The sequence below is a fragment of the Eulemur rufifrons genome, chromosome 28 (assembly GCF_041146395.1).
Source record: "Eulemur rufifrons isolate Redbay chromosome 28, OSU_ERuf_1, whole genome shotgun sequence".
Classification (NCBI taxonomy): domain Eukaryota; kingdom Metazoa; phylum Chordata; class Mammalia; order Primates; family Lemuridae; genus Eulemur; species Eulemur rufifrons.
The window spans coordinates 50342037-50368819 of NC_091010.1; the positions used below are offsets into that span (position 1 = coordinate 50342037).

The 26783-nt window shown below is 40.5% G+C and overlaps 1 protein-coding gene across 1 annotated transcript in view; it reads right to left on the minus strand.

Annotated features, from left to right (window-relative positions):
* The window catches only part of CFAP43 (cilia and flagella associated protein 43), a 75279-nt gene extending 54410 nt beyond the window's left edge, over nt 1–20869 (minus strand). The window contains exons 1-6 of the mRNA XM_069460347.1: nt 20805–20869; nt 19166–19419; nt 14980–15076; nt 8587–8754; nt 6706–6856; nt 1078–1237 (exon numbers count right to left, since the gene is read on the minus strand). Coding sequence (XP_069316448.1) covers nt 1078–1237; nt 6706–6856; nt 8587–8754; nt 14980–15076; nt 19166–19419; nt 20805–20869 — 895 coding nt within the window. The remainder of the gene's footprint in view (nt 1–1077; nt 1238–6705; nt 6857–8586; nt 8755–14979; nt 15077–19165; nt 19420–20804) is intronic.
* Between the last annotated feature and the right edge of the window lie 5914 nt (nt 20870–26783).

Sequence of the window (26783 nt, forward strand, 5' to 3'; positions counted from 1 at the left end):
ACTCCTGGCATGGGCACCCCAGGTGCTTGCTGCTTACTGCCACCCACTTCTAGGATCTTCTTTTCCTGAACTGTGGCTAATTAATCTGCCCAAGTGCCATTCCAGTTGGGGTACATCCCCCATTTAGGAGTTTTTGATATTTGCCCACCGTCAGCTGAATCAAGTATAAACACTTTAGCTGCATGTGAAAGGCCAGATACGGTATAAATGCCCTTTACCATCCTCTACTCTTTTATAACACTTGAGGCTTCAGAAAAACTGGACCACTTCTTATTTCTCAGCCTTCCCCATGTTTTATCCATACAGATACCATTGCCAAAAATTCCACCTACCCACGTCTCTGCCTATGCACCCATCCTTCAAGGGCCAATTCAAATGCAACCTTCAAAATGACTTAACTTGGACTCTTTCCCTCATCTGCCACCCCACAGCACATCGTGAAGCTCTTTCTTAATGAAATCATCTTAACCTACCCGGGGTGTAATTATTTGCCTACTTGTCTTATCCTCTTGAATAAAATCTAAGTCCCTTAAGGATGGAAATTATGAGACTATGTATTTGTCATCTATGTAACCTCTAAGGCACTCTGCTTAATGTCTTTCGCATTGTAGAGGCTTGATAAATATGTATTTGAAAGCATTATAATATATCATGAAAATCACAAGAAATAGTATGTAGGAAGGAAATGGTGAAAAATATAAAACTACATATAATTAAGTTCTAAATTGTGTAAAATATATTAGGTCTTATTTCCTGGGTTCAAGTGTCAGCTCCACAGCTGATGTGAATTTGGGCATGTTTCTTAATATAGCTCATCTGTCTCATGGAGATAAAGGTGTGTCTCCTTATGATGTTGTTTTGAGGAGTTCAGGAAATATACATGCAAAGTGGTAGCAGAATGCCAAGAGCACAGTGACATCAATAAATATCAGCAGCTGTCGGGATCACCCACAGGACTTGGTAACCAGCTAGAAGAGGAATCAAGGATGTTTCTCAGAAAGGGAAAAATGGGGAAAACCAATAAAACCAACACCCACAGCTACACTTCTGGGAATACGAAGCAGAGTGGTTTCTCACCCAATTGTGGTTCCTCCTCTATCTTATTAAGCACGGTCGCCTTCAAGGTGTCTCCATTAATCATTAAAAGATGACCCTCTTCACAGCCAACGTACAGATCACTTGTTGGAGTCCAGCAATGCATAGTTGGGTGAAGCAAAGGATACACGTCGTCTTTCGGCTTCAGAGAAAGAATAAAAACCTTGTGTTGAGACAACAATCATGGCTAAGAGCCAGAGAAACACCCAGTAGAACAATTGCCAAAAAGAAACCAATGAATATGGGCCTACGAAAATTCACCGGTCTTGCTACTTGCCAAGAGCTAAGTGAACTACTCCTTCTTCCCCACGATTCTCTCTCCACATTCTGATTCACTGAGAAAAAATAAGGTGTTCCTGTCAACATATTCAGTCCTATTGTCACAGTTTCTCACGGAAGTTATGAGTAATAACTTCTAAACTATTTCTTTGTGGACTTTTTTGGTGTTTTGAATCTAAGAAGGTCGTTGTCCAGCTAAAATCACCCTTGTGAAGGAGACTTTCATCAGCATTTCTGTCCCCTGGTTCTGCAGGGGGCGCAGATGTGACTTTCCTTGAGCTGCTGTGGAGAGGTTGGCCGGATCCTCTGCTTAGCAGCACGCACGGGGATGAGAAGAGGGCCCTCTCTGCATGGCTCTGGTGGCTTCTGGTTCATGAAACATTCCACTTGACTTTGATTCCAAGGAAAGAGAAATGCACAAAATGTATCTAGAAGAAAAGCTGACTTTGGGGCCTTAAAAATAATATTGACCAAGGGTCTAAGACAAATTTTTTTCTGTAAAGGGTCAGACAGTGAATGTTTTAGGTTTTATGGACCACATAGGTATGTGTCACAAATCTTTTCTTTTTTCTTTACAACTCATAAAAAATGTAAAAACCATTCTTAAGCTTGGGCCATAAAAGGCAGGCCATACCTTGTTGATCTCTGCCTTAGATGATACCTTCAGCGTTGTGCCCCTGCAACTGCGAACACCCAACACTCAAGTATCCAGCAGCGAGAGGCTGCTCCCGCTTTCTGTCGGGACAGGGCAGGCCTCCTCGTACGCCGAGGACCACCTGGTCGTCCTCTTGGAGGTCAACGTAGCTGCAAGCACATTTGGGCATGTGCTTCCCACTGCACTGATTAAGAGTCTGAATTTGGGATACCAAAATATACCACTCTCTCCTTTTTATTTGACTAATCAAACATACTAGCTAACTTTTTATTTATTTATTGAGAATATAATGTTTAATGCTATCTGAGCATTTTGTCATGCTATACTGTTTATTTAGAATTGCACTTGCTACAACAGAATGTCTTTGTTTTCTGTAGGTATCCTTAAACACATAGACACAGAAGACATTTTTTAAGAAGCTGTTAGCCAAATTAACAAAATTCTGAAATTCCTTAAGAGATCCATGTTGATTTCATTCTTTCACACAGGTATTGATTCATCTAACAAACATTTGCTGGGCACTGCCATACTCCAGGCACTGTTCTGGGCACAGGGATGTAGCAGTGAACCAAACACACCAAAAAAAAAAAAAAAAAAAAAAGAGTCCCTGCCCTCATGGAGTTTACATCTGGGTGAGGAGAAACAGAGAGTGAAAATAAATTAAGAAGTTAAATATACAGAGTGTGTATATTGTGTAACAATGTGTATTGTTATATATTGTGCGTATTGTGTTATATATTGTGTATGAAGTGTATATACCTGTTGAAAAGTACTCTGAAGAAAAACAAAGCAGGGTAAGTTGGAATAGATTTCATAGTTGGGGAAGATTGTGAACCTATATAAATAGCCATTTTCCTATTCAAAAATCCCTGAAGTATGTAAGCCATCTTTCTAATAAATATTCAATTGCTTGAATAATATATTATATATTACTCTTTTAATTTACACGAGATTTGTAGATTCAGAGTAGTGGCAAGTGTGGCACTGCCCAAGTAACTATTTCCACTAGATTCTCAACTGATACAAATTTGTGGCATGATTGATATTTTGATAAATACTTGCTGGGTGTTGCTTATACACCAGGCATTGTGCCAAGTCCAAAGGGATCCCTCTTCTCAACAGGTTAATCACTTCTTGAGGGAAAAAGACATATCAACAAATATCAGAATGAGAAAGCATGGCAGGTTATAGTAGAGAGGTGTTTAAATAGAACATCAGTTCCTGGAGTGAGGGGCACGGGGAGAGAGGAATTATCATTTGGGATGGAACTTGAAGTATGACTAAGGAGCTATCACACACAGGAGCATTCATCATGATGATTTTTTTAAAGGACAGATTGACTTTGATTGTATGATTGGTCTATTTCATGCCCTCACAGCCTTGGATAATCAGAAAATAAATACTTGAGTAATGATCTGGTCACCCAGTGGACAATGGAAAAGGCAAAATCAACCAAGTAGATTAAACTGCTGCTGATTAATGACATTTCTGTAGTGTCTGACTGAGATTTGACTCATGAAGAAAAGAGTTATTCACTGAGTCATCATTATTTAAAAGCTTCTTGAATTGTCTTGATGACATCTAACCTTGAACTATAAATCACAAAAATATAGACTCTTATCTTGTATAACAATAGGCTCAAAAGCTTAAAAACAAAAAACACACTAATATCTCATTCTCACAATGCCACTGAATCTGTGTGTACAAAACAGAATGCAAGGATTAAAACTTGGATTTTTCTGGCCTTGGTATGTCAGACTAGAATTGTTTGTGGTTTTTCTTTCTTTAAGATAAACCTGGGCTTATCTTCCTATTATTTTCTTTCATCAATAAATATATTTGGTGCCATTTAAAAATGAATGTGATACTATGCCGATTATGTGAGCAGAAACAGTAGTTTTTAATTCTGAAAATTCTAAGAGTTTTAAAAGAAGAGGTGTCACTAGTGTCTAAAAATATTTGTCAATAACACCATCTCCTTTTGCAGTCCCCTGGAACCAAAAATCAAACATATTGATGTGGAGATCAAACATGGAAAATTTGAGTCCAACTTCATACTGCTTTTGAAAATGTAAAAATCCAGCTATGTTTCAAAATACTTGAGTTTATAAAAGAGATTTTATATTTAGCAACTTCTGTTTAAAAAAATAAAAAAGGGAGATAGAAAAAGAAAACTAGACACTTGAGGTTAAATTCATTTGGATTTCACTTGGATCCAATTTCTGCCCTGATAACACCTGCCTTTGATTTCCTCCCTGCCACAACTTAAAACTGGATGCGTTGCCAGTGCCCTCAGTAAGTGTGCAACGTGCATCAGGCCTTATTTAAAGGCCTGTAATATGCCCTTCTAGTGTTAGCTACAAGGAAGATAATGGGACTATTTAATGTTTGTAATTTTTTTTTTTTTTTTTTTTTGAGACAGAGTCTCGCTCTGTTGCCCGGGCTAGAGTGAGTGCCGTGGCATCAGCCTAGCTCACAGCAACCTCAAACTCCTGGGCTCAAGCAATCCTCCTGCCTCAGCCTCCCGAGTAGCTGGGACTACAGGCATGTGCCACCATGCCCGGCTAATTTTTTTCTATATATTTTTAGTTGTTTGGCTAATTTCTTTCTATTTTTGGTAGAGATGGGAATCTCACTCTTGCTCAGGCTGGTCTCGAACTCCTGAGCTCGAGCGATCCTCCCGCCTGGGCCTCCCAGAGTGCTAGGATTACAGGCGTGAGCCACCGCGCCCAGCCATTCACATGAGTATTTAAAGAAGGTACTTGATAGCATTTTTCAAAAGACAAATACAATTGTCTGACTTTTAAAAATGTTTTATGTAGGGCTCATCATGTTGGTGCAAGATGGGGGCCCCTGAAGAAATTTACTGCCGACAAAAACCAATTTGAGATAGTTGAAATTTCAGGGCACCAAAACACTAAACAGACAAATGTTCTTTCAAGTTTATAAACCTTGATGGCTGATCTCTTTGTTTTCACTTTGCCGCCCCACTGTGGCTGAGTGTGGTTATATTTCCAAGGCAAAGACCTGTGCTATAACAGGAATTACGGTGGTTCCTCAGTGTCTACAGGGGATTGGTTACAGGACCCCCCAACAGGTACCAAAATCTGCAGATGCTCAAAGTTTCTGATATAAAATGGCACAGTATTTGCAAATAACCTATATATATCCTTCCATATACTTTAAATCATCTCTAGATTACTTATAATGCCTAATATAAATGCTATGTAAACAGTAATTATACTGTATTGTTTAGGGAATAATGACAAGAAACAAAAGTGTGTACATATTCAGTACAGACAAAACCACCAATTTTTTTTCCAAATAGTTTTGATCTGCAGTTGGTTGAATCCACGGATGCGGAAGCCATGGATACAGAGAGTCGACTGTAATCTTTTTCCATAATTAAAAAAAATCGAATCAAGGGCATGTAACTTTTTCTCTTGCTTCCTGCAGAGGTTTTTAAAAATAAACTAATTCTCACATTGAATTAAATTTAACATTCCTAGCTTAATTCCTTGCAGTGGTCAAAAACATTTGGGAACCTCCACTTCCTCTATCCTCTGGCTTAGTTTAACAGAAACATTAGCATAACACAGGTTCAGGAGGAGGGAATCTCCTCACTTTAGCCCAAGGCCAGGCTTGTGGACTCTCTGTTCCCTGCCTCCCTCCTGATCCGCACCTGCAGCTCTCTTCCCCTTCATTTATCCTATGGAGTCCACACTGAGTTCCTCACACAGACGAAGTTCTCTTCTCCCCCCAGGGCCTTTGCACATGCAGTTCCTTCCACCTAAGACACTACCCTGCTTGTGGCACGAGTAATGTCTCAGCTTCCCTGTCTTCTCCCCAGAGGCCTCCTTGACCAGCGCGTGCTAATCCCTTCTTTGCTGCCCCCACTGCTATTTATTCAGTTATAATAACGATCACATTTTGCAATGATTTAATGTGTCTCTTTACTTTTGTTGTTGTTGTTCTGTCTCCCTGACTGTAAACTCCATGAGGATTACACCTGGTTGGTCGCCATGCGACCCTCATTGCCTAAAACCGTGTCTGCTACACAGAAGGAGCTTGATAAATATCCGTTGGATGAATGAATGAATGTGTGACATTGGACAAACTCTCCCTTTTGAAACTTTCTTCCTCTGTTTTCTACAGCCTGTTCCTCTCTCCTGGCTTTGCTCCTCCTTCTGTGACTGTGCCTGCTCAGATCTTCTATGTCCTCCCGACTTTGGGCAGTCAGCGTGTCCTTGCTCTCCTCTCTCCTCTGGACCGTTTCTCCCCTGGTCACCACACGCCCCTCAGTGCTCTCACCTCACGTCTATGACAGGGCACTGACATCTGTGTCTCCAGCCCCACCACCTCCTCCCCAACACTAGGTCCACTTTGCCCACTTCCACCCAGCACCTCCACCTCGATGTCTTCCCTGCACCCCAAATTCAGGATGTCCAAAACTGCAATCACATCCGGGCTCCCTGTTTCTGTTGGCAGTGCCATCACTGTCCCAGCCATCCAAACCTAAAACTCTGCCTGCATCTCTCCCAGTCTCCACGGCTAATCCATATTAAGAACCAAGATGATCCCCTGTATCCTGCACGTCAGGATGTGACAATCAAATGAGATCTCACTTCCTGGACCTCAGCCCGTTAGGCCAACAGGGAGCGGCGCCAGGTAATTACCCTGAAGGTTTCTGCCTCTTCACCTACGAGCCCAGCGATGGCTGACAGCGGCAGCACAGGTCCATAGATGGGATCTTTGGGCACCGACTGGGGGAAAATTACGTCCATTTCATTGAGAAATGACCCATCTTCTAGAGGTAGTTTCACCGGCCTGTAGAAAAAAGAGACATCAGAACCATCGGACGAAGAGAAACTCATCATTGATGCATGTTGGTGGTTAGAGAGGTGGGGAGGTATTATAACTTATAAAAAACAAATAAGATAAAAGCCAAATGGTAGATTTAAAAATATATAATATATTATAAAAGGAAAAGTTATGCCCAGTTTTAAATTAAGGACACAGGGATTATCAAAATTTTTCAAAGTTACTTTCTAAAGCAGGAGTTGTAAATTTGAATGCTAATGGGGGTCTGGGCAGGTGATGTGGCTGTTGGGGACCGCGGCAAACAGGGAAGTGTTTGTCCCCTGTCAAGGTGGCAGGTGCCACTCAGTTCCAGCCAAGAGGGTTGTTGACATGCGAGAATTTGGGTTCCAAAATTTTAAGAGAATACCATAATCTACAGATGTTTATGAGAAATCTCTCAAATTTTAAATGTTAGCAACTAATTCAAATAAAAACCACTGTGTCAAAATAAATATATATGTCAGCTCTATTCAGCTACCTTTGCAACCTCTGATATCAAGAATTCATTTTCAAATTTATCATATACTTACTTTTAACCCATGATATGGCTATAAAGGTTAGTTTGAAGAATTCATGGCCTAATGCGTGAAATTTAAAACTTCCTTGGTTATGTTTTATGAATGATAAATAATTTCAGAAAACAATCACATAAAAGCAGTACCTACTGCCAACGTAAGGCTTAGGTGTTTTCGAATCCTGCTTGCTTTATGAATTGGGACAATCCACTCATTTTGTCTCCCACTTTATTTGCTTATAGAAAAGTCACAACCCAACACTCAAAACTAGAGTAGAATGTTCGAGGGAAGCAAAGGGAGAAAACGGTGTGATAAATTACTTGCTGGCCTTAACAAAGATCTGATAGAGGTATTACTCGCTTTATTAAAAGGTCAGTGTTGTCAACTCTGACTAGGGACAGATTTGACTAATCAATGGGTTCTCGTGAAAATTAAATTGAAACATGAAGAGTACTAATCGGAAAGAAATGCCTCTCTTAGGGCTCTCCATTTTGAAAACTTTATTTACTAACTTTACATTTCTCTTAAGGTGATTTTTCAAAAATTCCAATTTCAAAAGTATGCCTGTCCAGCATCTCTTGATCCCTGACTTTATGGAGGATGCTAAACACGGTCAGCTCAGTGGCACCTTGAGCATTTGAACTCTTTCTCAACAAAGACACCTATTACCACCAGGGCATTTGTCATAGACTTTCTCTTTGCCCCAGTTCTATTTACACAGGAAACGCTCATGATTCCAGTATTTGCAACTACCCTTTGTTCGTGGATGATGTGGGTGAGTGTATAATCTGTACACTTTCCGTATCAGTTTCTTATTTTTAAGAGTCCAGTAGGGCATCAAAATACTAGCAAAAAGTCATAACTGACCTTTTCATATAATAGGCATGTTTTAAAATAGTAACAACAAATCAAATTTTGGAAAATTAAACCACATTGGAAAAAGCTTTCAGAGAACTTTAAAAGAAAATTATTGGGAAACCAAGTCACAGGGAGTCTTTCTGAAATGCAAACAACCACTCCAAAGTAATTATATATACAGAAGATGTTATAACAAGATAAGCTGTATGTAGGTGTGTGTGTTTAAGTATGTAAAAAGCCACTTAATTCATCAAATTGGCCCAATCACATTACATGAATGCAAACAAAGACCACATTGTTGTTGTGCAGTAATAAAGCCCTTACTTTGGTTTGAAGTAATGCTCCTGGTTACTTCTTTCGATGGTCCACACGCTCACTGTACTTGGACTTGATAAGCACAGCTGGTGCCAGTTCATGGGGTTAAAAGATATCTGGCTCACATCCACCCCAGGTTGTGATTTCTTGCACAAAATGACATTGGATTCCCAGTTCCTTAGAAGAAAATAGCATGTGATGAAAAAAGTAATGAATTTGAATTTCATGCCTTGAGAACATTTATCTAATTATTTTAAAATAATTTACTTAAATCGGGACATAAATTTACCATAAAATTTATGTAATCTATGACATTAATGTTAAATTTATAAATAATTATGCTTATCACTATACTGTATCCCTAAGAACACAAAATGACTATATATTTTAAAAATATTACCCTGTCATATGCTACACCAACCAAGGCTATTTTATCCTCCTTATTAAGTTTGAATATAACTCAGCCAAACCTAGACATTGGAAGATACCATTACATTTGCTGGAAAACAAGTGTGGGTGTCCCAATCTCTAAGTATTACATCTGAGTACTCCATATGGTTCTGGGTGATTGTACTTATCCAAGCCATTTGATCATTTACTGAGTTTTTAAAATCAAAGTGGTAGTATTTTAAAATGGATTTATTGATTTACTCATTTGAGAGAATGTCCTGAACCTCTACTGTGAACAATGAAAGGAAAGGAAAAATAAATGCGGGCTATGCTCTCGTCTGTGGGGCCAGAACTCCATTCCGGATTGTGGATTGTGCGTAGGAAGCTGGGTCTAGCATTTACTGAGCACAGCTTGTCTTCCGGCTCCCTCCTGCTCTTACCTCCCTCCCTCCCCATGACAAATGCCTGTCCATCACATCAACCATTCCCTTGCTGGAATCCCCACTTCCCTCGATCTTGTGACTTTCCACCTCGGGTACCAACCATCAACGCTGGATGGACACAAGTGGAAGCCTGGGCTGCTGGGGACATCGGAACAAAGATTCCAGGTCTTCACATGTCAGTGACACCATAAATTCGTGGTTATCACCCCCTGCAGACCCTCAATACAATCTCCAGTTCTGCTGTGTTTCTCCGGTCAGTTCTCTCTCCTGTTCTCTAAAACAGCCTTTTTCAATATTCTCTCCTCTCCTGAAGCCTCTAACCCCTCCACGGCCTTCACGATCACAGCAAATGGCCTTGATTCTCATGAGTAAAACAGAAGCCATCAGCTAAGAACTGCCCCAAATCCCTGCTATCAAGTACAACTACCTGTTGGGGTCTACACAGTTCTCTCCTCCGCCTCTCCGGTTACCATGGAAGGAACATCCTTCTTCCTACCTAAGGCCAGTTTCACTGCCTGGGCTCTGGATCCTACCGTCTTGCCTTTTTAGGAACATTAGTTTATCCGCGGGTCCTTCTCTTCTGCATCTTGAGACCCTCCCTCTTTCCTGCGTCCTTCCTGCCAACACGTGAGTGCTCATCACCTTTTAAGGAAGGCTTCCCTCAGTCCCTGCCTTCTATGTCTCTCTCTCCTCCCCTTGTTCTAACTGACGGCCTCTGCTTCCTCACTCCCACGCCCGCCTCGTGCTAGGACATGTGCATCCTGTCGGCTCCCTTCCATCACTGCCCTCTCCAACATCCACAGGCATCTCCATCCTAAATCCAGCAGGCACTTCTCGGTCCTTGTCTCACTTTAACTCTGCAGAATTTGACCCTGCTCACCACAACCGCCTACTGGGATCACTCTTGGACTCTGTCATGTGTCCCACTTGTGCCCCGCCCCTGACCACCTCTCCTGCCTAGCTGACTCGGAGGGCATCCAACTCTGTGTGGGCTTGGACACAGCACACCTGTGCCTCTTCGCACACCAGCTTCCCTGTGGGCCCTAAGCCTGAGACGTGGGAAGTCACAATCAACTCGCAGATGTGAACGGGTTCACACCTTGTAGGATGGGATACAGGAGTTGGTGGATAAATTCTTGTCTCCTCCTCTCCCCTTCCCCACCCACTGCCTGGACTGTCCAGATTCATAGTAGCTCATCCAGCCTCCCAGAAGACCACCTTCGAGACAGAGTGATCAATTGCACTTGGTACCAAGTGGCGGCTGGCAGAGTAACTGCGCCTTCACGTTGGCCGCCTCCCTGCCTCCTTCCCTGGGATTGCACCCCCTACTAAAGAAGGGGCTCGTGAGCTTGTGCAAAGCCTCTGCTTCCTGTGGAACCCAGGCTGAGGCTATTCTGGAGCCCTCCCTGCCTAGCGCTCCTCCTCCCTCCAGGGCTGCCCCTGTGAGTCTCCTCTTCATCCAGTCCCTTTGATTGGTGTCTCTCTAGGTTCTGTCCCAGGCTTCTCTTGGGGTGTTCTTTTTTATTTTCATCACTTTGTTTAGCAATTGATTTGACTACTCCCAAATGTTTATCTCCAGACCTGTGTCCCGAGCTCCAGTTCTGGATATCCGCGGCAGAGGCATAGTGCGTCCCCCGACATCTAGTTTCCATTTCTCCTGCTGAGTAACAGAACCCCTGGTTTGTGGCCAGGCTCGTGGCCACTCACAGTGAGGACCATATGTCCCAGCATCCCCCGTAGCGAGATGTGGCTGTGGCTGAGCTGGTCCCTGAACATAAGTGGCAGTGCTGTGTGCAACCGCCAAGCTGTGCATGTCAACGGAAGGCTTGTGCCCTCCCCCTCCTCCTTTTTGCTTCCCAGTGACTCCCCAAAATACATGGGTGGTGCCCCATTTTAGACTAGAGATGAGAGCCATGCCCTAGGAATGGCAGAGTAAGATAGCGGGAGACGGGAGACTGGCCGCTCACACCCAGACTGCTCACGTGAGAGAAGCAAACGTCTGCTGCTGAGGTGGGTTTCTGTGCCAGGGACTGAACCTAAATCCTGACACATAAACTGCCAACTACACATGTCCATTTATTAATCTCAGGCACCCTCAATTCAGTTTGTCCCTTAACCCATCTTCCCCCATTGCCTCCTCCAAATTCCCTCCTCCTCTATATCTTTCTGATTAGCATCATAATGTCCCCCAGTTGCTCAAGTCACAACTCTGTATGGCCTTGCCCCTGTCCCTCCCCTTCAGCACCACACCCGACATTCGGTCATTGCCAAGTTCCATGATGCCACGTTCCATGATGCCACCTCCTAACGCCTCCCAAACACTCCACCTCCTCCATCCCTACTCCCACCCTGGCCCATGCCTCAGTAGTCTCTCACCTGGACCCTCACAGCCTCCTAACTTACGTTGCTGCCTGGTTTCCCTCCAACGTGCCTTCCACAGTGGGGCCAGAAGGAGTCTTTTTAAATGCACATTTGATTACGTCACATCCGTGCTCAAAACCCGTTAGCAGCTTCCCATTGCCCTTGAGGTAGAGGATGTGCCCATTAGCAAGGCTTCTGTGTGGGGTGAGTGCCCTTCCCAGCATGCCTAGCAGACACCTGTTTTCGGTCTGTTGCTCTGTATTTAATTATTAATAACATCCTCTTTTAGTCTCAAAAGTATCCTGATTTGGGCGATAAATTACATCGTCCCCTACTCATAAGGCTGCTCAAGCACTGGCCTCAGACTGCCCTCCAGGCTTCCCTCTCTCATGGCTAATCTCTGGTTCCCATCACTATGGCATTTTTTGGGTGGGGGGAGTTTCTTGGAGCCTTTGGCAAACCACTGTGCCTGTTGTTTTTGTTTTTGTTTTTCAAAATATTAAGAGGGTACAGATGTTTTTGATACATAGCTTGAGTCAGGGCCATAAATGTCATCACCCAAATAGTGTTCATTGTACCCATTAGGTGGGCTTTTGCCCCTCCCCCCTGCTTGATTTCCAATGACTTTTACTTCCCTCTGTGCACTTATGTGCCCATCGGTTAGTTCCAATTTATTAGAGAGTGCATGTGGTGTTTGTTTTTCCAATTCTTGAGATACTTCACTTAGGATAATGGTCTTCAATTCTTTCCAAATTGCTGCAAAGGGCATTAATTCATCCTTTTTATGGTTGAGTAGTACTCCATGGTATACATATACCACATTTTGTTGATCCACTTATGAATTGATGGGCACTTGGGTTGATTCCACATCTTTGCAATTGTGCATTGTGCTGCAATAAGCATTCGAGTGCAGTGTCTTTTTAATAAAATGACTTCTTTTTCTTTGGGTACATAATGGCCTTTTAATTAAAACCTGCCATGTTTTCTCTACTTCATGGCCTTTGTACATGCCATTCCTCTGCTTGGAATCCTCTTCCTTCTCTTCACAAGGCTGATTCCTACTCATCCTTTAGGTATTGCTACAGGTTGAATTGTGTCTCTCCCAAATTCATATGTTGTTATCCTAACCCCTCAGAATATGACCTTATTTGGAAATAGGCTCTTTACAGAGGCAATTAAGTTAAAATGAGGTCTTTAGGGTGCGACCTAATCCAATAAGACTGGTGTCTTTATAAAAAGCGGGCATTTGGTGACAGACACACACACAGGAGAATGCCATGTGAAGATAAACGCAGAGATCTGATCTGAGTGATGCTTCTGTAATACCAAAAACTGCCAGAAAGCCAGCGGAGAGGTGTGGGACAGATTCTCTCTCACAGCCCTCAGAGAGAACCAATCCTGCTGAGACCTTGATCTTGGAATTCTAGTCCCCAGAACTGGCAGATAATAAGTTTCTGCCATTTAAGCCAGTTTGTGGTACTTTGTTATGACAGGCCTAGCAAACAAATGCAGGTATCAACTTAAACATTACCTCCCCTTCCATTATTAAGGAGTTACATAAAACTACCCTGTGTGCTCACAATCTGTTTGTTTGAAAATTCTGCTTTAACATGTAATCTCTCTAAAGGTTCCGTTTCTTTCTTTGAAATGAGGATCATCATAGCTGTCTCATGGTGTTTTTGTGCGGATTAGAAATCTCAGTAAATGCATCTCTGATGAAACTGGCGTTGGTGGCGATTAGCGGGTGCGTAGCAATTAGCCTACCTTATTATCTTTGCTTATGGACCCCAGATGTCCCAGACCCCACCAGCCTGGGACTACAACCATGAGACCACTCCCCCCCTTATTTTAGATTTTTTTTCAAAATTGTTATTTTTAATTACACAAACACTATATGAATCCATTTTTCTCTTTTTAAACGTTAAAACAAGTTTCCTTGGACCTATTTACTTCCAGGAGTTGAATCATGGTACTTGAACTTCTCTTGGTCTGACCAGAAGTTCACCTGTTTTGAACTTTCACTAAATTATTTATGGGAGTCCCCAGGGTCCACAGACTAACTGCTGTCACCAAATTGCATCCTTCTGCCCATTCATTTTCTAGTTCCCTCTTGTCTAGGCCCACAGCCAGCTAATATAGTATTCCCATCAACAGGTGAATAAAGTGTGCTATATCCACACCATGGAATAGAAAGGAATGACTGTTGATACACACAGCACCACAAGAGAATTTCAGAATAATTATGCTGCATGAAAGATGCCAGACAAAAGAAAAGAACATACACTGTATGACTCCGTGTATATGAAATACTAGAAGACACAAACTAAGAGGGACAGAAACCACATCAGCAGTAAGAGCTGATAAAGGGTATCTGAAGGGAAAGAAGGAAACTTCTGGGGGTGATGGGTATGTTTATTATCTTGATTATGGGGATGGTTTCATGGGTATATCCCTAAGTCAAAACTTATCAAATTGTATACTTTATATATGAGCAGTTTCTTATATGAAAATTATACCTCAATAAAGTTGTTTTTCAAAGAAACTCTACATAAACTAAATGTGGCTCTCTGAACCTAGATTCTTATATTTTTGTATAAGAAATGCTGGTGTGTTATCCTTAATCATTCCTGGAATATTCTGTACTTCCCCTGAGTAAGACAAATTTCTCCCGAAGGGGTTTACATCATGGATGGAAGAGTGTGTGCAGCCTTGAAACTGGCCACATGAAATGACCCAGCAAAGATGAGAGATGCATCTTATCCACAGGTATTTCCTAAATGCTGGCAAATGCGGTATAATGTTGCACTCTCTGAATGTATAATTCTTCTAATGTCTCTAAAAACAATTACTGCAAACTGAGCTATAATATAGAGACCCATCTACATTTCAACATTAGTAAAAAAACATGCAAACAACTCCATGATGCCATTTATTTTCAGAAAAGATGAAACTTTATGTATTCATAAATGTATTCTTTATCTAAGAAAATAAAAGGACAATAATAATTTAGTTCTTACATAGTTTTTGCCCTGACTGCCAAATTTTATGCCTAAACATAGCAACTATATTAAACTTTACAACTAGGATTTTTTCCCTTTTATTTTTTCTTGTTTCAAAATTATCATGTGTATTTCCTTTGACAAAATCCAGAGGGATAAGAGTAAAATGTAACCCAGTGAAAGGAATTCTGCAGGATGCAGAAACTTACCAAAGGGCCAGTTCAAATTCTGGGAGAGAGGAGTAACTAGCCAGGTAGGTGCCACAGTAACTGAATGCAAGTAAAGTGTAGTCCAGAAGAACATTGCCTAAAATATAAAATCCATTGCAAGGATTTCATTACCATGTTCAGATTAACCATAGTCTTACAGCTTATTTCCCTATCCTAATGATTTTCACATAATTCAAAAGCATTTAACTATTGGAATAAGAGATGTCCTGGCTGATTTCTAAGACTATGAACGGAGAGCTAAGAGCACAACTAAGATTCATTTTTTAAAGATATTAGCATGAATTAAGACCATTAGGTTACTGTCTCTAGACTTCAATGCAGAATTGATCATACTGTACCGTGTATGTCCCAGCATGATTTGAAATGACCCAAGAACCATAAAATATGTAATAAATAAATGAGATGTAATTAGAATAAATAACTTTAAATATTAATACCTTGGAAAGTTGTAATAATTCATATTTTATTTTATTTTATCTCTTTACCTTAGGCCATATCTGGCCCTTAGCATAATATCTTCGGCTCTTGGAATAAAAGTTCTATTCTCAGTTTTACCTATAGTTGAAGAAATGCAACGGGACTTTCAAAGTCTTAGCAACAACATGTTCAAAATGTGCAAGATGGGGATGCTAAAACAGGGAAGTGTCTGTCTCTGCTTCCAAGTAAGTGGGGGTCTAATTTTCTCTCTCCTTTATGTTCTGTTTTTCAGTGTGGTTCCACAGCTGCAATCTTTGCCCTCACTAGGTCTCTCTTTTGACGTTTGTGTCTCTATTCCTTGTTCTGTATATTTTTAATGGTTATTTCCTGCTGTTTTTACCCTTCACATTTTAACTGTCCATAACATAACCCTAAAATGTGACTTTTCATTTATTGAATTTATTTAGCATAGTCTAATCAACAAAACCCCCACATATTTATTGAACATGTAATGCAAAAATGAAAATAATTTTTCTATGGGCTGATAGAAAAAAATCCTTGCTATATAGCAAGGATAGAATGATTTTCTATCTAAAATTTTCTGTCCTGGACTTTATCAAAGGAAATATCCATAGACATTTCTTCCCATAATTGAAGATTATTAATTTAATATATTCTTTAAATTTAAAAAAATGTGGTATTTGAAAAGAATACCCCCCAAAAAAGGCATAAGAAAAGAAATATATCTTTTGTAATCCTACCACCAAATTTGGTAAATTTCTTTCTAGTATTTTCTTCTGTTTATTTACTTGTAAAAATATATACAAATATATTTTCCTTAAACATAACTTTGCTTTTTATATCTATAATAACCATGAATTAAATATTACATATAACAATCCATTTAAAATGGAATTTGGATCATATATAGTGTTGCAGTCTATTGGTTTTTAATTTACATTATATTCTCTTAATATTTATTCAAAAAGTTAAAACTCATGTTTGTTTGCATAGTACCCGTTTATGGGATGTTTTATCTTATTTAACCATATTCATAATACTGGAGATGTAGGTTGTTTCCAATCTTTTGCTATTATGACAGTGATTGTTACTCCTTTGCACACAAACCTTTGACCATATTTCTGATTATTTCCTTAAAATTAAATTCTACTTCTCAAAGTGGGTATATGGGGTCAAAGAGAGTAAATATTTACTTCCCAGAAGGACTCTATCAATTTATATTCCCACCTTCAGCAAATAAGAGTGCTACTAATTTCACTGTACTCTGTATAGCAATTATAATCTTTTGTGACTTTGATAGGCAGAAAAATAGCATCTTGGTTTAAACTACACTTTTTAAAATGAATATTGAGATGGAACAATTTTTGATATCTCTGGTTATTTGTAGTTTTGTGATTTGTCTGGGCGAGTTCCTTTTCCATTGCTCTAAAGGGATGTTTGTCTTTTTTCTTATTGTTTCACAAATACTCTGAAAATATTTGATATTTGTTCCAAATATTTTCCTGTTTATTAGTTGCCTTTTAGTTTTTCATGTTCATAAGTTTTAAATTTGTACATAATCAAATACACTAATCTTTTAAAGTTTTTCCTTTGTTATATTGAATGCTTAGTTTCATCTGATATATGTTTTGATGTACAGTATAACATGAATATCTAACTTGATACTTTTGTTCAAATATTATTTTCTTAATACCATTGTTGCATAATCCATGTCCTTTTTTTTGAGGGGGTGGGCTTCTTTCATCATATACTCAGCTTTTCTATAGCCTAGATTCTGTCCCCAGTTGTCTTGAATTCTTCCACTGACCTGGTGATCCCTGCACCAAAACCACACTCCTAATTCCTACAGCACCATGATGTTAAAATGACATTCTGCCTTGCTATTATTCTCTTTCCAACTACTCTCATTCTCTACTTTTTTTTCCAGATGAATTCTGGAATCATTTCATTTAAGTACTCCTTGCTATCTAAAACATATGACAAACCTATGAATTACTTTCTGTGACAAATAGCAAAAATATATTTATATGTAACAACCAGGCTTTCCATCTAGGAATATGTCTCTACATATCTAAATTTTAAACCTGTGATTTTTTTTTTTTTTTTGACAGAGTCTCGCTCTGTTGCCCGGGCTAGAGTGCCATGGCATCAGCCTAGCTCACAGCAACCTCAAATTCCTGGGCTCAACCAATCTTCCTGCCTCAGCCTTCCGAGCAGCTAGGACTACAGGCATGTGCTACCACACCCAGCTAATTTTTTCTATATATATTTTTAGTCCATATAATTTCTTTCTATTTTTAGTAGAGATGGGGTCTCGCTCTTGCTCAGGCTGGTCTCGAACTCCTGAGCTCAAAGGATCCTCCCACCTCAGTCTCCCAGAGTGCTAGGATTACAGGCATGAGCCACCACGCCTGGCCATAAACCTGTGATTTTTATAGTTTTCTTCATCTAGATCACTTAGATTTTTTTCCTTGGTTTATTTCTAAGTACATAAATCTTCTAACTGCATGGGTATTTATTTTAAAACTAGCATCTTACTGAGCATTCTTTTGATGGTCCTAGTAGACTATTGCATTACCCGTAATCTCTTTTCCCATAGCTATAATTTTTTCGGTTTCATATTTTGCTGCATTGGCTAGAATTTCCAGGTTGATATTAAATAATGGTGGTAATAGCTGATATCCTTGACGACTTATTCCTAATTTTATTATGAATTTCTTTAGGGCTTCATTATTCAATATGAATGTTGGCTATTGGACTTTCAATTGCTTGGACAGGGCTACAGCCAAATAACTAAGCCAGGGAAATTTTAAACACAAAGAGTAGTTATAGTCCATCTAAACAGTTCCTAATGTGTGAGTGGGTTATCTTTGAAAAGTTTTCTTAATCTGTTGAGAGTACAAATTTCCCCACAAATAAAATATTATAAATTATAGTGAAGTTCGTTGACTTCACCCAAACAGTTATTTGACCCATGAGGCTACAGAACTAAGACTGGCCTCAAGCATGAGCTTTCTGACCATGGTGTGTTAAATGATGAATTAAAATCATTAGATGGAGTCTCCAGTAGATGTGCAACAGCTCAGTCTGGGTCAGCTGTATCTAGGAATGAGTCAGTAGTAATTCAAATGGTAGATAATGTTGATTGAGCACTTTGCACATATACATATATGAAATCTACATATAAAATTTCATCTATCATCATTGAATCCTTCACATTAGATACAACCTTTACCCCCATTTCATGGATGAAGAAATTGAGGCTCAGAGACCTACTTGTCTTTAGAAGTTATACAAACATCAGTTCATCTGGATTTTCAATAAATCATTAAGAAAGAAAAAAATCACTGTTCTAAAAAAGGCAATACAGTCTATTAGCCTAGTGCTTCTCAAAATTTAATGTACATATGAATCACCTAGGGAATTTTGTTAAAATGCAGATTCTGATTCAGTAGATCTGAGGCGGGGGAAGTCAAGTTTCTGCCTTTATAACAAGCTTCCCAGGTAGTGCCAATATTGCTGGTAAACAGACTACAGTTTGAGTAGCAAGGATCTAGCCCACTTAATTAAGTCCTCAGTGATCAGCTTGATTTCTTCTTTTAAAAATGTGTATTTTTTTGAAAACCTTCAAAAAAACAAACCACCCTCCTTTATAACAACTGTATTTGGTCACATCTTATAACATAATCCTTGAGTTACGGGCAGAAAAAGGGTCCTAACAGGATACCTTTTAATTTGGTCCTTCTGGTCAATCCAGGAAAGTTGTATATGTGGATGAGGGGTTTTAGCTTCCGGTCAGAAAATGCCACAACTTCATAGGGAATATTAGTTGCCACGACGCCCACAATTCCATTAATACACTGCAGTACAGTCTTTTTCTTGGTTTCAATATTAATAAATATCACATAATTCCCACTGGCGTAGCAAAAGGTGTTGTCGTTGACAAAATGAACATGTTGCTTAGGGAATCCTTGCACCCATCTTTGGGAAAAGAGATGTCACCATCAATAGAATACATTTCAAATACTTTTTCTTTATTTCCCTTTTTTTTTAACAAAGAAAAGAAAAGTTCATCAATATCTCCGAAACACATCTATTCCATTTTCACACCATTTCTGCCCCAAACAATCTCTAAGATAAAAGAACACATGCTGGCTGTGAAATCAGTTTGAGTCTACGAACTCTCGAAATTTAAACGTAGACCTAAAGTTTCATGGGCCTCAATAGCCTTCTTCAGAGAACTTTTCCAGTAAAGAAAACTCTCTGAGCAAGACTGAGAAACTCTCAGGAGTTCTGGGGCCTGTAGGCTTGGAAGAGAAAAAGTGAAAACAACAGAGAGGTAAAATAATTTGATACCAATAATAAAAAAATGTGCATCCTGAGCCATTCTTTTATAATTAGCTTGATTAAAAAAAATAAACTTAAAAAAACAACTTTGAGTAGGAAAGCATGCTTTGTGGTTGTGAGCCAATAGGAGAATAGCTTCTTTACACAGATGAAATCATTTCAATATTCTACCATATTTTAGACCTAAAAATACGTATCAATGCCGGAAATAAAAGGAATGAAGTTGACATGAATGAAAGGGTTAAAACACAAAAGGAACATACATTTAAGAAAGCAGTGTGTGGTAGTATGTTAGAAAGAAGGAGAGTCGGAGATGAAAGAGATTATATTTTTATTAAAATACTAAGGACATGCTTGAAGATGGTGGAGAAGGCAAGCGAAGAGCACTGATTTGGTGAGGCACTCCAGAGACTGGAGAGTACAGGACCGGTGGAGGACGCTGTACGGAATGGAGTGTGGGTAACACTCTACAGTGTGGAAGGAAAGAGACACCACTTAGGTCTGTGCAGCGCTTTATGCTTTTCAAAGGCCATTATAAATGCAAAGAAATCCAAAGTTAGTGGATGGGAGTGAGAAAGAAGGGACTGACGGCCCTAACTTTGGGGAAAATCACCAAAGACAACAAGGACGGCATAGGGCTGTCCCTGGGGTGGGGGTGAGGGAGCTGTCTATGAACGGCCAGGGGAGCCAGATCACTTACGGGAATACTGAGCCGGAAAGAGGAGGCCTGAGAAATGAAGTGCGGAGGAGAGGAAGACTGGGTAAGTGAGCGAGGGTCCGGCCGCAGAACAACCGGGGACAACTGGGGCCGGGGTCATTGAATAAGGGGAAGAGGAGCCAACAGGAGAGGTCACATAGGAGGGACTCTACGGGAAAGCGTTGGGGGTGGCGGAGAAGAGATCGAAGTTGCGGGGAGAGCAGGTCTCAAGAACGGGAGGAGGAAGAGGGTAGGGAGGGGATGTAGGTCAGAAGGGGTTTCCGCGAGACCGAAGCCAGTCGCGGGGCGGTAAACGCCGCACCTCACGGACAGGGTCGGGCTGCCGCCGGAGTAGCTGGTGTCCTCTCGCTCCCGGCCGTGCGCCATGGCCGCGTTGCTCTCGGCCGGGCGCGGGCAGCAAACGCCGGACCCCGGCTCTAGCCTGTAACGGTCTCTCCTGGCCGGGGCCCGCCGGGCGGCGGCGCAGCTGCTGTTGACGCCGTATCCCGGAGACCAGAACCCCCGCGCCCATTGGCTCTGCCCTCCTGCGGCTCTCGCGCCAGCCAAGCGGATTGGTGGACGTGCTGCCGCGTCTCGGCCAACGGGAGAGCGATGAGCCGAGCGACACTCCGCTTGGGTGCTGGAGTGGCCCGGGTCGGGGCAGGTCATTCCAATACGTGTGTCAAAACGGACTGAGTGCTGACCGTGCCAAACCGTGTCCCAAGAGCCATGAAGGCATTGTTTCGTTTAATCTTCACATCTCCAGCAGCCCCATTTTCCAGAGAAGGAAAGTGAGGAGAACAGAGGTACGCAACTTGCCCCAGTCTGCAAAGCCGAGTGGGACTTAAATCCAGGTCTAGTCTAAATACGGAGCTCCAAACCCTTAATGACGATGTAACACGTTCAAATGTACCCTCTGCTACCTCAAGGAAGCAGGGAGCTTCCGAAGTAACCTGATCGAATGATCAGCAGCTCATTGTCGCTTCTCGCCTTCCCTGCTCTCCAGTCCCCTCTCTGCGCTCCCGCCCTCACCCTCTCCTTTCTTCCCCTCTGTCCTCTTCTCTTCCCTGTGCCCTCCTCCCTTCTTTAAGTCTCTCCTTCCTGTCTGGCCACCTTCTATCCTTCATTTCTTCACAAGTATTTAGTGAGCATCTCCCATGCGTTTATGCATTGCACTGGGGGGAAAAATACGGAGAAAAACGGATAAAATTCCTTCCTTCTTGGAACTTAGAGACTGGTGGGGACCTTAGAGGGGAATAGACACCCACTTTATTACACAAATATAGAATTATAGATTGAAATAAGAAAAGAAACGTGATATTAGGAGTGCTTGTGTTGGGATGCTCACCTAATGACAGAGATTCTCTGCTTGGCCAAATTTTAGTCAGGCTCCTGAGCCTTCTCCTAGGCCCATCTGTGCACTTCCTTGTAAAATCCGGTTTTAGCAAAGAACTCTGCTAAGTCAGTTGGGAAAGAACTCCTCCCCCTTCAAATATTAATATCTGATCACCCTCCATTTCTGATAAGGTCCCTCATCCTCCCCCAGTTGATGTCCGATCTTTAGCAATAATCCTGTTTGGTCAATTTAGCCAGAATCCCTCTTCCCTCAGATGTTTTCTCTTAGTAATTTTTCATCCACTGTGCCCCATCCTGCTCCTTGGCTATAAATTTCCATTTGCCCGTGCTGTATTTGGAGTGGAGCCCAATCTCTCTCCCCTATCCTAAATCCCATTGTCATGGTCTCTATACCTATCATGATGGTCCTGCATAAAGTCTACTTTAAGATGCTTTGAAAAGTATGTTTGGGCGGGCTGCGGAGGCTCACGCCTGTAATCCTAGCACTCTGGGAGGCCGAGGCAGGTGGATCATTTGAGCATGTTTTTAAAATGAAAGAACATAGAATAGAAAATTTCACAGTGCATCCTACATGGTAAAGGTAAATACTGTTTTAGGGGTGTGTGTGTGTGTGTGTGTGTGTATTTTGTTCTTGGTCATTAAACAAAATGAACTTTTTTCTCTTAAAAGAAAGTAAGCACTTTAGGGGGACTGTGAAGGAGACACAATGTATTTCATCAAGTCCAAGACAAACTGATAAGGGAGAAATAATCTACCAATTAAATTACAACAGAATCCTAGAATTTTTATTTTATGCTTATTGAAAGAGCTCTTTTAAACTGCAACATATTTTTATCATAAAAGATCTCCTAAGCTTATGTAGAAATAGATTTTCATCCTAGCTTATTCTTGTGTAAGTGTAAAATGGAAAATATAAGTGACATAAATAAAGGTATTCCTTCAACTTTTTCACTTTTAGAATCCAACTCTTTTAAATAATTGTTCAAGTCAGAGTCCTAGGAATTATTTTCCTCACCCCTCCACCCATGGCATTGCCCTCTGTGCCAACAAGAACATTTAATTTAATAATGTAGTAAGAGTGCTCTTATTGTCTCTGGGATTTTCTTCCAAGCCGTTGACATGTACCCTGCAAGTTCAAGCACGGACAATAACATCTATGTCAGGACTACCACCCAGCCTACAGTGATTTTAGATATACCCCAATTTTCAGAGGTGTTACAATGTGAAGAAATGTGAATCTTAGAACCAATGAGATTTGGTAGCAGGTAAGAGATGAGACTCAGGTGTTAGACCAGAGTTGAAAAAACAGCTCCTCCTTCAAAAGTGTGTTGATCTTGAGAAAGTCACTTAACCTCTGACCCCCAGTTTCCTTACCCCCGAGATAGTAATATTAACAATACTTAATTCTTAGGGTTGTTGTGAGGATTAAAGATTTTTCAGGTAGAACATTTAGCAGATACCTGACAGGAAGTGTACATTAAACAGATGGGGTTATCCCCTACATGCTTTTGTTTTGGAGGGTGGGGGCTGTCAACATTTTAATTTAACAACATACCTTTTTTTTTTTTTTTTTGAGACAGATTCTCACTCTGTCACCTAGGCTAGAGTGCCATGGCATTACCCTAGCTCACAGCAACCTCAAACTGCTGGGCTCAAGTGATCCTCCTGCCTCAGCCTCCCAACTAGCTGGGACTATAGGCATGTCAACACGCCTGGCTAATTTTTTCTATTTTTAGTAAAGATGGGGTCTTGCTCTTGTTCAGGCTGGTCTTGAACTCCTGAGCTCAAGCGATCCTCCCGCCTCGCCCTCCCAGAGTGCTAGGCTTACAGGCATGATCCATCACGCTGGCCTTTAACAACATATACTGAACATGTTTCTCTATCAGTATATATAGATCTACTTTATCCCTTTGAACAGTTGTCTTTTAACAGTAGGGTATTTTTTTCTGTTTTAAAAATCAATTTGTTAAATTTTAATTTTTTTTTCCAGTATAGCATATAATAAAAAATCAAATTGTATAAAAGGTTTTTCAAATGACAACAGTCTTCACCTCATTTATTCCCACCTTATCCTTTCCTATCTCAATGCCATTCTCCAGAAGCACCTTCCAGCTGAAGAAATAAAACGTGACCAACATCCCTGAAGCACCACCCTATGCCATGCATCCCCCCTTTTCCATTCCCTTCCTTTCCCCTAGAGGTAACCACTGTCCTGAATTTTGTGGTTATTGTTCTTTGCTTTTCAATTCTACCACATAGCATGTGCCGTAACCAATATGCTCATTCATTCTGCATGTTTTTAAAGCTAATGTATGCAGCATGTATATTGCTGTGACCTGCTTTTATGGCTCAATGTTATGTTTCTGAGATGCATTTAAGTTGATAGCCATGGACTATTAGTTTTCATTGTTAGGTAGATGTCCACTGTATGAATAAACCACCATTTATCCATTGTACTCTCAAAGCACTTTTAATATACCCCCAATTTTTTTCTATTCAAGTGCCTTTCTTTATGGACCATTTATTCCTGCTTGGCTCCTTATTGTGAGGAATATAATTTTTTTTTTCATTGACCTCATTCTGGGCCCTGCTAATTCTTTCACTCAATCATTTAGCTAGTATATTTCCATGGAATCTATTTGATGAAGCCTGTTTCCCTCTGCTGTGGACTGTCACAGAATGTTAATCAAGAAAAAAAAACCACAACACTTATTTACAGAATAAAGGTGCTTAACTTTTTAAAAAGAGATTTTAAATATTTATTAAAATAACAGTGAAACCATTAATGTGACTTTCAATATTCTTAACTTATTCTATAAAAATACCTTATAAATATTATTTTATTATATATCAGAATAATCAGAATGTATAAAATTATTCAAATTTTATTCCTGAAAAGTCTCAGAATGTTGTAGCACGTGGGTGTATATGGGCAGTGAAGACAGATGGCGCTTAGAATGTAGGAAACTATTTCTTGTCACTAGGGCCTTTAACTCTTATCTTCAACCAGCAGAATCAGTTCAGATTACTCCCCTTGGGTTAATTATTGCCAATTATGGCTGCACAAGTGTGCACACTGTGTCCTTTTAACTTCAGTGTATATACAGATGCTTATCTAATATGCATAAAACCACAAAGGACTTTGACATGATCCACTATAATGCATAGCAGCAATACAGTGCAATAGTTTACTGGGATAGTATATTTTCTTTTCAGTTTATTTCTTTGAGGAATTAACTTTTTACTTATTTGTTGAAGAACTGGATCTCTCAAAGCATTACAAAATATTACATCATTCATATTAATTAGGTGACAGACCATTCCAAGTTTGAAAGTTTGAAAATAATACCTTGATATGAAATCTTTGTTTGGCCAATTGGAGAATTTTGCTTGGCCAAGTTTAAATTTACAAGGTTTTGCATGGAGTCATTAATGTGCTAAAAGTTCTTCTTTTTTTTCTTTTTCTTTTCTTTTCTTTTTTTTTTTTTTTTTTTGAGACTCACTCTGTTGCCCAGGCTAGAGTGCCATGGCATCAGCCTAGCTCACAGCAACCTCAAACACCTGGGTTCAAGCAATCCTCCTGTCTCAGCCTCCCGAGTAGGTGGGACTACAGGCATGCACTACCATGCCAGGCTAATTTTTTCTATATATTTTTAGTTGTCTGGTTAATTTCTTTCTATTTTTTTGGTAGAGACAGGGTCTCAGTCTTGCTCAGGCTGGTGTCAAACTCCTGACCTCGAGTGATCCTCCTGCCTTGGCCTCCCAGAGTGCTAGGATTACAGGTGAGAGCCACTGCGCCCGGCCTAAAAGTTCTTCTTAAAAGTTTATTTCCTTAAAAAGAGTTTTTCATTTAATATGCATTTCTTACCTATTTACTAAGTTAAATAGAAATATGCAATAATAACAAATATTTATTTAACACTTATTCTATGCCAAGCACTGTTCTAAGTGCTTTCTGTATATTAACTAATTTAATCCTTCCTCAAACTCTCTAAGGGAGGCATTTAAGTTTTCACCCTATTTTACAGATGAGGGAACTGAAACCCACAGAGGCTAGAGACTTGTCCATTTTCATACAGTTAATAAGGGGTTGTTATGGATTTGTGTCACCCCAAAATTCATACACTGATGTCGTAACCCCCAGTACCTCAGAATGTGACTCTATATGGAAACAGGGTTGTTGCAGGTATAATTAAATTAAGATGAGATCGTGCTGGAGAGTGACCCCGTGTCCTTATAAAAAGGAAAAATTTGGGTGAAGACATGGGCCCAGGAGAATGCCACGTGAAGATGAAGGCAGGGATTGGGTGGAGCTTCTACACTCCAAGGGACCTAAAAGGTTGCCTCAAACCACCAGAAACTAGGAGAAAGGCATGGAACAGATTCCCTCTCACATTCCTCAGAAGGAAGCAACTCTGCTGACACTTTCATCTTGGACTTCTAGACTCTAGAACTGTGAGGCAGTACATTTATGTTGTTTAAGCCACTCAAGCCCTTTGTTATCCTAGTCCTAGCAAACTAATACAGGGGTTGAGAGAGGACCAAAACAGCTGGGGAGCTCCAAGATCACCTCATTCTCTGCACCTCCCACAACAGAGCTAATTAAAATAAAAAGACATCTCCCCCACCCCACCGCAATAAATGGCCCAGGAGTGACCAGCTTTTATATCTAGCCAGACAAGCAAATCATTTGAATAGTCTTTTTCCTTATCTGCATCATGGTGCCCTGGAACCCCTATTTCCTGACCACTAAGTGAAAGGGGCTGTTTGAGAGGACTCACTGGCCAGACCTTTTTTCATAGATTCATGAGACTAATTTCACTCAGTCCACCTGCTTGACTCAGAGCCCCTTACTAGGACATCAAAACTCAAATGTTTAATAAATAGATTTTTGAATAAAGCACCCATCATTCTGAGGTTAATAATATCCAGATTTGTACTGTTT